We start from the raw sequence: 12,208 nt of genomic DNA on the forward strand, positions 1-12,208 counted from the left end.
TCGGTGTGGCGGGGAGGGGGGAGCGGGTCGGTGTGGCGGGGAGGGGGGAGCGGGTCGGTGTGGCGGGGAGGGGGGAGCGGGTCGGTGTGGCGGGGAGGGGGAGCGGGTCGGTGTGGCGGGGAGGGGGAGCGGGGAGGGGGGAGCGGGGAGGGGGGAGCGGGTCGGTGTGGCGGGGAGTGGGGAGCGGGTCGGTGTGGCGGGGAGGGGGGAGCGGGTCGGTGTGGCGGGGAGTGGGGAGCGGGTCGGTGTGGCGGGGAGGGGGGAGCGGGTCGGTGTGGCGGGGAGGGGGGAGCGGGGGAGCGGGTCGAAATGAGTTCGAAAAGGGTCCTAGAAATTCAGCGGGTCTCAGTGCGATTCGGAGTGAAAGGGGTTTTATATCGTGGTCCCCCTCACCCGGGACAAACCAAGTCAGCAGTCCACCTGTTTGAGCATCGGTTGTCCCGGGATGGTGCGAGTTAGCAGTCTACCGGTAACAGAACCGACTGTCCCGGGACAGTTTTATTCCAGGATTATCGGTTCAATTACAGATACGTTCCCCACTAAGTTTATCCCGGGACAACCGATTTTGTTCCAGATACGCTCTGAGCTCGGGCTGTCTCCGGATCTGTTCCAGCTGCCCTCCTGGCTCCGCCTGTCCAGGGAGCGTATCGGTCACAGAATTGTCTGCTCCAGGCTAGTCCGAGTCAGGAGCATATGTGCATCAAAAATCTCCGTTCCGGGATAGTCCGAGTCAGCCGTATATCTGTAACAGAACCAGCTGTCCCGGGAAGGCAAGAGTCAGAAGCGAATCTGTGACAGAATCAGACTAGTGTTTGGAGAGGGAGGGGAAGCTGATCCCAGAATTTATTCCATTGCATATCGTGGAGCGGATCCCCCGGGTGACCCGGGAAACGATCCCCCAGGGTCTGGCTGGGGTAGAGGGTGGTTGAGGCAGGCTGCATGGTGCTGCGTTAGGGCATTGGTCGAGTTGGTGGGTGATCCGTCACATTTTTCTAACTTTAGGAACTAGATTTAGGAACCCAATCTTCTTGGGTTGAGTGTGTGAGGCCAGTCCTATTCCCCAACCCTTGGGGTGAGTGTGTGAGGCCAGTCCTATTCCCCAACCCATGGGTTGAGTGTGTGAGGCCAGTCCTATTCCCCAACCCTTGGGTTGAGTGTGTGAGGCCAGTCCTATTCCCCACCCCTTGGGGTGAGTGTGTGAGGCCAGTCCTATTCCCCAATCTTCATGGGTTGAGTGTGTGAGGCCAGTCCTATTCCCCAACCCTTGGGTTGAGTGTGTGAGGCCAGTCCTATTCCCCACTCTTCTTGGGTTGAGTGTGTGAGGCCAGTCCTATTCCCCAACCCTTGGGTTGAGTGTGTGAGGCCAGTCCTATTCCCCAATCTTCATGGGTTGAGTGTGTGAGGCCAGTCCTGTTCCCCACTCTTCTTGGGTTGAGTGTGTGAGGCCAGTCCTGTTCCCCACTCTTCTTGGGTTGAGTGTGTGAGGCCAGTCCTATTCCCCACCCCTTGGGGTGAGTGTGTGAGGCCAGTCCTATTCCCCAACCCTTGGGTTGAGTGTGTGAGGCCAGTCCTATTCCCCAATCTTCATGGGTTGAGTGTGTGAGGCCAGTCCTGTTCCCCACTCTTCTTGGGTTGAGTGTGTGAGGCCAGTCCTGTTCCCCACTCTTCTTGGGTTGAGTGTGTGAGGCCAGTCCTATTCCCCACCCCTTGGGTTGAGTGTGTGAGGCCAGTCCTGTTCCCCACTCTTCTTGGGTTGAGTGTGTGAGGCCAGTCCTATTCCCCACTCTTCTTGGGTTGAGTGTGTGAGGCCAGTCCTATTCCCCACTCTTCTTGGGTTGAGTGTGTGAGGCCAGTCCTATTCCCCACTCTTCTTGGGTTGAGTGTGTGAGGCCAGTCCTATTCCCCACTCTTCTTGGGTTGAGTGTGTGAGGCCAGTCCTATTCCCCACTCTTCTTGGGTTGAGTGTGTGAGGCCAGTCCTATTCCCCACTCTTCTTGGGTTGAGTGTGTGAGGCCAGTCCTATTCCCCACCCCTTGGGTTGAGTGTGTGAGGCCAGTCCTATTCCCCACTCTTCTTGGGTTGAGTGTGTGAGGCCAGTCCTATTCCCCAACCCTTGGGTTGAGTGTGTGAGGCCAGTCCTATTCCCCACTCTTCTTGAGTTGAGTGTGGGAGGCCAGTCCTGTTCCCCAACCCTTGTTCGCTGTTCCTTTACCTGCCCAATATCCAGGGGATTTGTTTGAGTGCAGAATTGAACAGAAAGTCCTGGTTACTGTACGTCAGCTCCTGGTTATATCACATGCGCTCTCGTCTGACATCAGAAGGTGGAATAAACACTTCACTGGACCATGGCTCAGGCTATTAATAGACGACTAGATTCATGAACCAGGAGAGAATTTATTTACACAGAGGTTCATGGAACATACCAGAAACTCGGGGGGGGGGGGGGGCGGTCGGGAGCAGGATCCAGAATAGCTTTTAAATGGGATGTTGACAAATATTTGAAAAACAAACATTTAAAAGGAAAGGGCAATGGAATAGGACTAAGGGGAGGACTCGTTCAGAGCGGAACAGGGGCGATGGGCCAAACGGCGCAAGGACAGGAGGATGGGACTGAGGGGAGAGATGCTTCATAGACAGCCCAGATATGACTGACATATGAGGAGAGGTTGGGTCGACTAGGCCTATATTCCCTCGAGTTTAGAAGAATGAAACATATAAAATTCTAACAGGACTAGACAGACTAGATGCAGGGAGGATGTTCCCGATGGCTGGGGAGTCCAGAACCAGGGGTCACAGTCTCAGGATACGGGGTAGGACACATAGAACCGAGATGAGGAGAAATTTCTTCACTCAGAGGGTGGTGAACCTGTGGAATTCTCTACCCCAGGTGTTATAAGCTTTACATGGGGGTTTGCTACCGACCTTCAGTGAGCCTCTCTGGCCTATCTATGTCTCACTGCTTCTGACAGTTTACTCAATCGGAACAAGGTATGCGAAGAAATCCTTCCAAAATGTGACTGGGACCAAGCACCAAATGTGTAAAGTCAAAAAAGCGACATCCTGCAGCCTGTGTATTATCAGACCTCCAAGACCAAGTATGGGACAGAAAGCTGAAGGTAGTGTGGGAACGAGAGTCGGACTAACTGTTCAGAGAGAAGGAAGAGCGGAATCAGAACTAAACACCAGCAATGATTGTTCAGGCAAACTCAAAAGAAACAATGAGCATTTATGTTGCGCTCAGGATTTCCCAAAGCGTTTTACAGCCAATGAAGTCATTTCAAAGTGTGGTCACTGTTGTAATGTAGGAAATGCAGCAGCCAATTTGTGCACAGCAAGATCCCACAAACAGCAATGAGATAAATGACCAGATAATCTTGTTTTAGGTGATATTGGTTGAGGGATAAACATTGGCCCAGGACATCAGGGAGAACTCCCTTGCTCTTCTTCAAAATAGTGCCATGGGATCTTTTACATCCACTTGAGAGGGCAGATGGGGCCTCAGTTTATTGTCTCATCTGAAAGACAGCACCTCCAACAGTGCAGCGCTCCCTCAGTACTGCCCTGAGAATGTCAGCCTGGATTTTGTGCTCAAGTCTCTGGAGTGGAACATGAACCCACAATCGTCTGACTCAGAGGCAAGAGTGCGACCCACTGAGCCCTGGCTGATCACACATCGATTGCACGCCATACAAACTCTGCTCCTCTGATGGTCCTACCCCCTGCGGGGGGAGGGAGAGGGGTCTGTATTAATCGGACCCATCCCCATCTGTTGGTCCTAACCCATGCGGGGGGAGGGAGAGGGGGTCTGTATTAATCGGACCCCCCCATCTGTTGGTCCTGTCCCTGTGAGGGAGAGGGAAGGGGGCTTGTATTAATAAGAACATAAGAAATAGGAGCAGGAGTAGGCCATTCGGCCCCTCGAGCCTTCTCCGCCATTCAATCAGATCATGGCCCATCTTCAACCTCAACTCCACTTTCCCGCCCGATCCCCACATCCCTCGATTCCCCTCGAGTCCAAAAATCTATCGATCTCAGCCTTGAATATACTCTTACAACACCAGGTTATAGTCCAACAAATTTATTTTAAAATCACAAGCTTTCGGAGATTATCCCCTTCGTCAGATGAATGAGTGAAAAGGTTCTCAAATCGCATATCTTATACTATGTTGGGACAGCATCACACCAATCAAAAGGTGTCGTTGTTGTTCAAACAGGCCAGTCACGGAGAACAGCACGTCCCAGTACACTAGATATACATTGTGTCGATTACACAGGCAGGCAGAAAGAAACTCAAAATGGCAGAGAGAGAGAGAGAGAGACTGGCCTGTTTGAACAACAACGACACCTTTTGATTGGTGTGATGCTGTCCCAACATAGTATAAGATAAGCGATTTGAGAACCTTTTCACTCATTCATCTGACGAAGGGGATAATCTCCGAAAGCTTGTGATTTTAAAATAAATTTGTTGGACTATAACCTGGTGTTGTAAGATTCCTTACATTTGTCCACCCCAGTCCATCACCGGCATCTCCACATCTTGAATATACTCAGCGACTCAGCATCCATAGCCCTTTGGGGAAGAGAATTCCAAAGATTCACAACCCACTGAGTGAAGAAATTTTTTTTATTCGTTCATGGGATGTGGGCGTCGCTGGCGAGGCCGGCATTTATTGCCCATCCCTAATTGCCCTCGAGAAGGTGGTGGTGAGCCGCTTTGTTGAACCGCTGCAGTCCGTGTGGTGACGGTTCTCCCACAGTGCTGTTAGGAAGGGAGTTCCAGGGTTTTGACCCAGTGACGATGAAGGAACGGCCGATATATTTCCAAGTCGGGATGGTGTGTGACTTGGAGGGGAACGTGCAGGTGGTGTTGTTCCCATGTACCTGCTGCTCTTGTCCTTCTAGGTAGTAGAGGTCGTGGGTTTGGGAGGTGCTGTCGAAGAAGCCTTGGCGAGTTGCTGCAGTGCATCCTGTGGATGGTACACACTGCAGCCACTGTGCGCCGGTGGTGAAGGGAGTGAATGTTTAGGGTGGTGGATGGGGTGCCAATCAAGCGGGCTGCTTTGTCCTGGATGGTGTCGAGCTTCTTGAGTGTTGTTGGAGCTGCACTCATCCAGGCAAGTGGAGAGTATTCCATCACACTCCTGACTTGTGCCTTGTAGATGGTGGAAAGGCTTTGGGGAGTCAGGAGGTGAGTCACTCGCCGCAGAATACCCAGCCTCTGACCTGCTCTCGTAGCCACAGTATTTATGTGGCTGGTCCAGTTAAGTTTCTGGTCAATGGTGACCCCCAGGATGTTGATGGTGGGGGATTCGGCGATGGTAATGCCGTTGGATGTCAAGAGGAGGTGGTTAGACTTTCTCTTGTTGGAGATGGTCATTGCCTGGCACTTGTCTGGCGCGAATGTTACTTGCCACTTATGAGCCCAAGCCTGGATGTTGTCCAGGTCTTGCTGCATGCGGGCACGGACTGCTTCATTATCTGAGGGATTGCGAATGGAACTGAACACTATGCAATCATCAGCGAACAGACCCATTTCTGACCTTATGATGGAGGGAAGATCATTGATTAAGCAGCTGAAGATGATTGGGCCCAGGACACTGCCCTGAGGAACTCCTGCAGCAATGTCCTGGGGCTGAGATGATTGGCCTCTAACAACGAATTTATCCTTATCTCAGTCCTAAATGGCCGAACCCTTATCCTGAAACTATGCCCCTTCGTTCTAGACTCTCCAGCCTCTCCTGTCAAGCCCTCTAAGAATTTTATACGTTTCAATGAGATCATCTCTCATTCTTCAGTGCATCCTGTGGATGGTACACACTGCAGCCACGGTGCGCCGGTGGTGAAGGGAGTGAATGTTTAGGGTGGTAGATGGGGTGCCAATCAAGCGGGCTGCTTTGTCCTGGATGCACTCCAGAGAGCATAGGCTCATTCTACTCGATCTCTCCTCATAGGACAACCCTTTCATCCCAGGAATTAATCTAGTGAACCTTCATTGCACTGCCTCCAAGGCAAGTATATCCTTCCTTAGATAAGGAGACCAAAACTGTACACAGTACTCCAGGCGTGGTCTCTCCAAAACCCTGTACAATTGTAACAAAACTTCCTTACTCTTATACTCCAACCCCCTTGCAATAAAGGCCAACATGCCATTTGCCTTCCTAATTGCCTGCATGTTAACATTTTGTGTTTCATGTACGAGGACACCCAAATCCCTCTGAACACCAACATTTAATAGTTTCTCACCGTTTAAAAAATGTTGTGTTTTTCTATTCTTCCTACCAAAGTGAATAACCTCACATTTCCCCACATTATACTCCACCTGCCACCTTCTTGCCCACTCACTTAACCTGTCTATATCCCTTTGCAGACTCTTTGTGTCCTCCTCACAGCTTACTTTTCCACCTAGCTTTGTATCGTCAGCAAACGTGGATACATTACACTCGGTCCCTTCATCTAAGTCATTAATGTAGATTGTAAATAGCTGAGGCCCAAGCACCAATCCTTGCGGCACCCCACTAGTTACAGCCTGCCAACCTGGGAATGACCCGTTTATCCCGACTCTCTGTTTTCTGTCCTCTATCCATGCTAATATATTACCCCTAACCCCGAGTCCTTCTCTTGTGTAACAACCTTTTGTGTGGCAGCTTTTGAAAATCAGACCTTCCCCCTTCTGCTGGTCCTGCCCTTGTAATGTTATGTCTTGTGTACCTGCTGTGTTGCGGCCTGAGCTATTTATAGATCACAGACTGTGCCATGTGTGTAGGAACTGCCTGAAGTTTAATGAGCAGCTCATTAGAAACCAGCTCCTGGCTCCAACATCGAACAGAGATCAAGGAATAAAATGGAAAGAAACTAACAGGATTGGATCCAGCTGGTCAGAATTACATCCAACATTTAATCTGCATCTTTCATCCACTCACCCTGTAACAAACTAAAATCTCCCTACTGTTTAACTCTTAGGGCGACGGGGAAAGAGCGGGGGAATGGGTCTAACTGGATAGCTTTTACAAAGAGCCGGCACGGGCTCGATGGGCCGAATGGTCTCTTTCTCTGCTGTAACCAGTTTATGATTCTATGATTCAACATATTTCCCAGGCCCTGCTCTCGGTCTGGGCATCAGACACCCCCAATACCTTCCTGTTACAAGTATCAGCTTTACTTCCGATACTCTCTCGGATTGAACACCACCGGCCTCTCCCGTAAGCAGACCCCACGTCCCCTACGATCAGGTGTTTTCCGTTACTGCACCCCATCTACTCACATGACAGTTAGACGCTGGGACAGTAGCAGTGGAAGCTCTGTGTTATACAATCTGGACACCATGATCTCACAAGTGACCACACCCGCTTCTCCGGGATATTGATAAAGTGGGAGAATGGGCTGAGCCTCAGATTGAATTTAATGTCGGTAAAGCGTGAGGCGATATGTTTCGGTAAAAAAAACCTACAGTAATTATAGTATGAATGGGAGCAGGCTCGGGATGTGAAAGAGCAGAGGGATATGGGGGTACAGATCCACAGGTGATAAAGGCAGCACCTCAGGCTGAGAAGGTGTGTAAAAGAATGAATGGAATTAGAAAATGTTTCCAGTGGCAGAAGGGGACACAGATTTAAGATGATTGTCAAAAGAACCAGAGGTGACATGAGGACACCAAATTTTACACAGTGAGTTGTTCTGATCTGGAATTCACTCCCTGAAAGGGCGGTGGAAGCAGATTCAATAATAACTTTCAAAAGGGAATTGGATAAATATTTGAAGGGAAAAATTTGCAGGGCCATGGAGAAAGAGCAGGGGAGTGGGACGAATTGGATAGATCTTTCAAAGAGCCGGCACAGGCTCGATGGGCCGAATGATCTCCTCCTATGCTGTATGATTCTATGAATTCTAGGTTTCATCACGAGGTATAGAATATAAAACTAATAAGACCTCAGTTAGAGTACTGTGTGCAGCATTGGGCTACACACTACAAGAAAGATAGTGAGGTTTTAGAGTGAGTACAATGCACAATCACTAGTGTCTTGTTTGGTATAATAGACTTATTAGCAAAATTAAAACCCATGGGATTGAAGGGACAGTGGCAGCGTGGATACAAAATTGGCAACGGGACAGAGAGCAGAGAGTAATGGTGAACGGTTGTTTTTCAGACTGGAGGGAAGTATACAGTGGTGTTCCCCAGGGGTCGGTATTAGGACCACTGCTCTTTCTGATGTACATTAATGACCTGGACTTGGGTATAGAGGGTATAATTTCAAAGTTTGCAGATGACACGAAACTCGGAAATGTAGCAAACCACGTGGAGGATAGTGATCGACTTCAGGAGGACACAGACAGACTGGTAAAATGGGCAGGCACATGGCAGGAGAAATTTAATGCAGAGAAGTGTTATTCTATCTAATGTGATTCCTATATTTAAAAAGGGAGATAGAACAAGTCCAGGGATCTATAGACCAGTTAACTTAACTTAGCTTAAAGATATTGGAATCTTTACTCAAAGATGTAATGGAAAAAATCTAAAGAAATAAAATATAGTAAAAAATAGTCAGCCCGGATTCCAGAAGGGAAAGTCATGATTGACCAACCTTACTGAATTCTTTGAAGAAATAACAGAAAGAGTAGACAAGGGTAATGTAGTAGATGTAATATATTTGGATTTTCAAAACGCCTTCGATAAGGTACCACATAGTAAATTCATGGCTCAGATTAGAGCATGTGGAGTCAGGGGACAGGTAGCAGAATGGATAGCAAGCTGGTTACAACACAGAGCACACAGAGTAGGGGTTAAGAGTAGTTACTCAGACTGGCGGGAGGTGGGACGTTGAGTTCCACAGGGATCAGTGCTGGGACCACTGGTGTTCACAATTTACATTAACGATTTGGATTCAGGAATCAGAAGTACAATTTCAAAATTTGCAGATGACACCTGACAGACGATGTCGTTAATACTGAGGAGGACTGCGACAAAATACAGGAAGACATTAATAAACTTGCAGAATGGACGAGTAATTGGCAAATGAATTTCAATATAGATCAGTATGAGGTGGTGCATTTTGGTAGGAAGAATAAGGTGGCCACATATTGATCGGATAATAAGAGTCTAAATGGGGTAGAGGAGCAGAGGGATCTGGGGGTACAGATACACAAATCACTAAAACTAGTGACGCAGGTTAATAAGACCGTTTTTTTAAAAAGAAAGCAAATAAAGCACTGGGGTTCTTTTCTAGAGGGATAGAATTGAAAAGCAGAGAGGTTATGTTAAACTTGTATAAAACCTTGGTTGGACCACACTTGGAGTATTCTGAACAGTTCTGGTCTCCCTATCATAAAAAGGATATAGAGGCACTGGAGAAAGTGCAAAAAAGATTTATTGGGATGATACCAGAACTGAGAGGTTATAACCTATCAGGAAAGGTTGAGCAGGCTGGGGCTCTTTTCTCTAGAAAAGAGAAGACTGTGGGGTGACCTGATGGAGGTAAGATTATGAAAGGGTTTGATTGGGTTATGGTAGAGAAGGTGTTTCTACTTGTGGGGGAGACCAGAACTGGGGCCAGAAATATAAGATAGTCACTAATAAATCCGATAGGGAATTCAGGAGAAACTTCTTCACCCAGAGAGTGGTGAGAATGTGGAACTCACAACCACAAGGAGTAGTTGAGGTGAATAGTGTCGATGGATTTAAGGGGAAGCTGGATAAACACATGAGGGAGAAAGGAATAAAAGGATAGGGTGATAGGGTGAGATGAAGGAGGGAGGGAGGAGGTTCGTCTGGAGCATAAACACCAGCATGGACCAGTTGGGCTGAATGGCCTGTTTCTGTGCTGTAGTTTCGATGTAACTCGATGTATGCAATTCATTTTGGTAGGAAGAATGAGGAGAGGCAACATAAACTAAATGGTGCAATTCTAAAGGGGGTGCAGGAACAGGGAGACCTCGGGTTGTAAGTACACGAGTCCTTGAAGGTGGCAGGACAGGTTGAGAAGGCTGTTAAAAAAGCATACGGGATCCTGGGCTTTATTAATAGAGGGATAGAGTACAAAAGCAAGGAAGTTATGCTAAACCTTTATAAACACTGGTTAGACCTCAGCTGGAGTATTGTGTCCAATTCTGGGCACCACACTTTAGGAAGGATGTGAAGGCCTTAGAGAGGGTGCAGAGGAGATTTACTAGAATGGTTCCAGGGATGAGACTTCAGTTATGCGGAGAGACTGGAGAAGCTGGGATTGTTCTCCTTCGAACAGAGAAGGTTAAGGGGAGATTTGATCGAGGTGTTCAAAATCATCAACGGTTTTGACAGAGTAAATAAGGAGAAACTGATTCCAGTGGTAGAAGGGTCAGTAACCAGAGGACACAGATTTAAGGTGATCGGCAAAAGAGCCAGAGGGGGAGATGAGGAGATTTTTTTTAGGCAGCGAGTTGTTCTGATCTGGAATTCACTGCCTGAAAGGGCGGTGGAAGCAGATTCAATAATAACTTTCAAAAGGGAATTGGATAAATACTTGAAAAGGAAAAACTTGCAGGTCTATGGGAAAAGAGCGGGGGAGTGGGACGAATTGGATTTCAAAGAGCCGGCAGAGGCACGATGGGCCGAATGGCCTCCTTCTGTGCTGTATGATTCTTCTTCTTATTGCTCACAGGTATTCAGTCACTGAGTGGAATGACGTCCCAGCAAAGCACAATGTCCGGGAGTTTGCTTGCTACCATGGTGCTGACAGTGTTCATCCTACCCGGTGAGTGACTAACTCCTGACAGACCCCTCCCATCACCCCCACCCCTCCTCACACCTCACAGTCCTGCTAGGTACAGGAACCCGGCACTTAACACGAGGGTCAGGTAGGAGTTCGACAATTAGGCTCAGTGACAGTCCGCTGGGCAGAAAATAAATGTTTATGGCAGGAGAGGAAGCAAGTAGGTGACCCACAACATCAGCAAGCGAAATCCGCCTCAATGCAGCATCATTAAAGTGCATGAAGGTAACTCGGACTGAAACCAGATTTTCCTAGGAATCAGAGGCTGTGGGATTTGTTTACCACTGTACTCATTCCCGCGATAACCTGCAAATAGGGGCTGAGGAATAATGGGGAACCAGGAACAGAGACTGGAAGCAGAGCGGGGAATGGGGACCGGGACTAATTCAGGTAACGGGGACCTGGATTAGAGCGGGAAATTGTGACTGGGAGCAGAGCGGGGAAGGGGACTGGGAATAGAGCGGGGAAGGGGACTGGGAGTAGCGCGGGGAATGGGACTGGGAATAAAGCGGGGAAGGGGGACTGGGAATAGAGCGGGGAAGGGGGACTGGGAATAAAGCGGGGAAGGGGGACTGGGAATAGAGCGGGGAAGGGGGACTGGGAATAAAGCGGGGAAGGGGGACTGGGAATAGAGCGGGAAATGGTGACTGGGAATAGAGCGCGGAAGGGGGACTGGGAATAGAGCGGGGAATGGGGACGGGAATAGAGTGGGGAATGGGGACTGGGAATAGAGCGGGGAAGGGGGACTGGGAATAAAGCGGGGAAGGGGACTGGGAATAGAGCGGGGAAGGGGGACTGGGAGTAGAGCGGGGAATGGGGAATGAGAGTAGAGTGGAGAATGGGGACTGGGAGTAGAGCGGGGAATGGGGAATGAGAGTAGAGTGGGGAATGGGGACTGGGAGTAGAGCGGGGAATGGGGACCGGGAGTAGGGCGGGGAATGGGGACCGGGAGTAGAGCGGGGAATGGGAACCGGGAGCAGAGCGGGGAATGGGGAACGGGATTAGATCCGGGAATGGGGACTAAAAGTAGAGTAGGGAATGGGGACTGGGATTAGAGCGGGGAATGGGAACTGGGAAAAGAGCGGGGAATGGGGACTGGGAATAGAGCGCGGAAGGGGACTGAGAGTAGAGCGGGGAATGGGGAATGAGAGTAGAGTGGGGAATGGGGACTGGGAGTAGAGCGGGGAATGGGGACTGGGAGTAGAGCGGGGAATGGGGAATGAGAGTAGAGTGGGGAATGGGGACTGGGAGTAGAGCGGGGAATGGGGAATGAGAGTAGAGTGGGGAATGGGGACTGGGAGTAGAGCGGGGAATGGGGAATGAGAGGAGAGCGGGGAATGGGGACTGACAGTAGAGCGGGGAATGGGGAATGAGAGTCGAGCGGAGAAGGGGCAGGGTGTAGAGTGGGGAATGGGGACCGGGAGTAGGGCGGAGAATCGAGACCGGGAGTCGAGCGGGGAATGGGA

At 49.6% G+C, this 12,208-nt stretch overlaps 1 protein-coding gene across 1 annotated transcript in view; it reads left to right on the top strand.

The window, feature by feature from the left end:
* Positions 1-309: 309 nt before the first annotated feature.
* Positions 310-12,208, top strand: part of and3 (actinodin3) — a gene marked incomplete at its 3' end in the record, with an annotated part of 213,653 nt that continues 201,754 nt past the window's right edge. Inside the window, exons 1-2 of the mRNA XM_067978435.1 lie at positions 310-448; positions 10,632-10,724. Coding sequence (XP_067834536.1) covers positions 310-448; positions 10,632-10,724 — 232 coding nt within the window. The remainder of the gene's footprint in view (positions 449-10,631; positions 10,725-12,208) is intronic.

Source organism: Heptranchias perlo, unplaced genomic scaffold, assembly GCF_035084215.1.
Source record: "Heptranchias perlo isolate sHepPer1 unplaced genomic scaffold, sHepPer1.hap1 HAP1_SCAFFOLD_287, whole genome shotgun sequence".
Classification (NCBI taxonomy): domain Eukaryota; kingdom Metazoa; phylum Chordata; class Chondrichthyes; order Hexanchiformes; family Hexanchidae; genus Heptranchias; species Heptranchias perlo.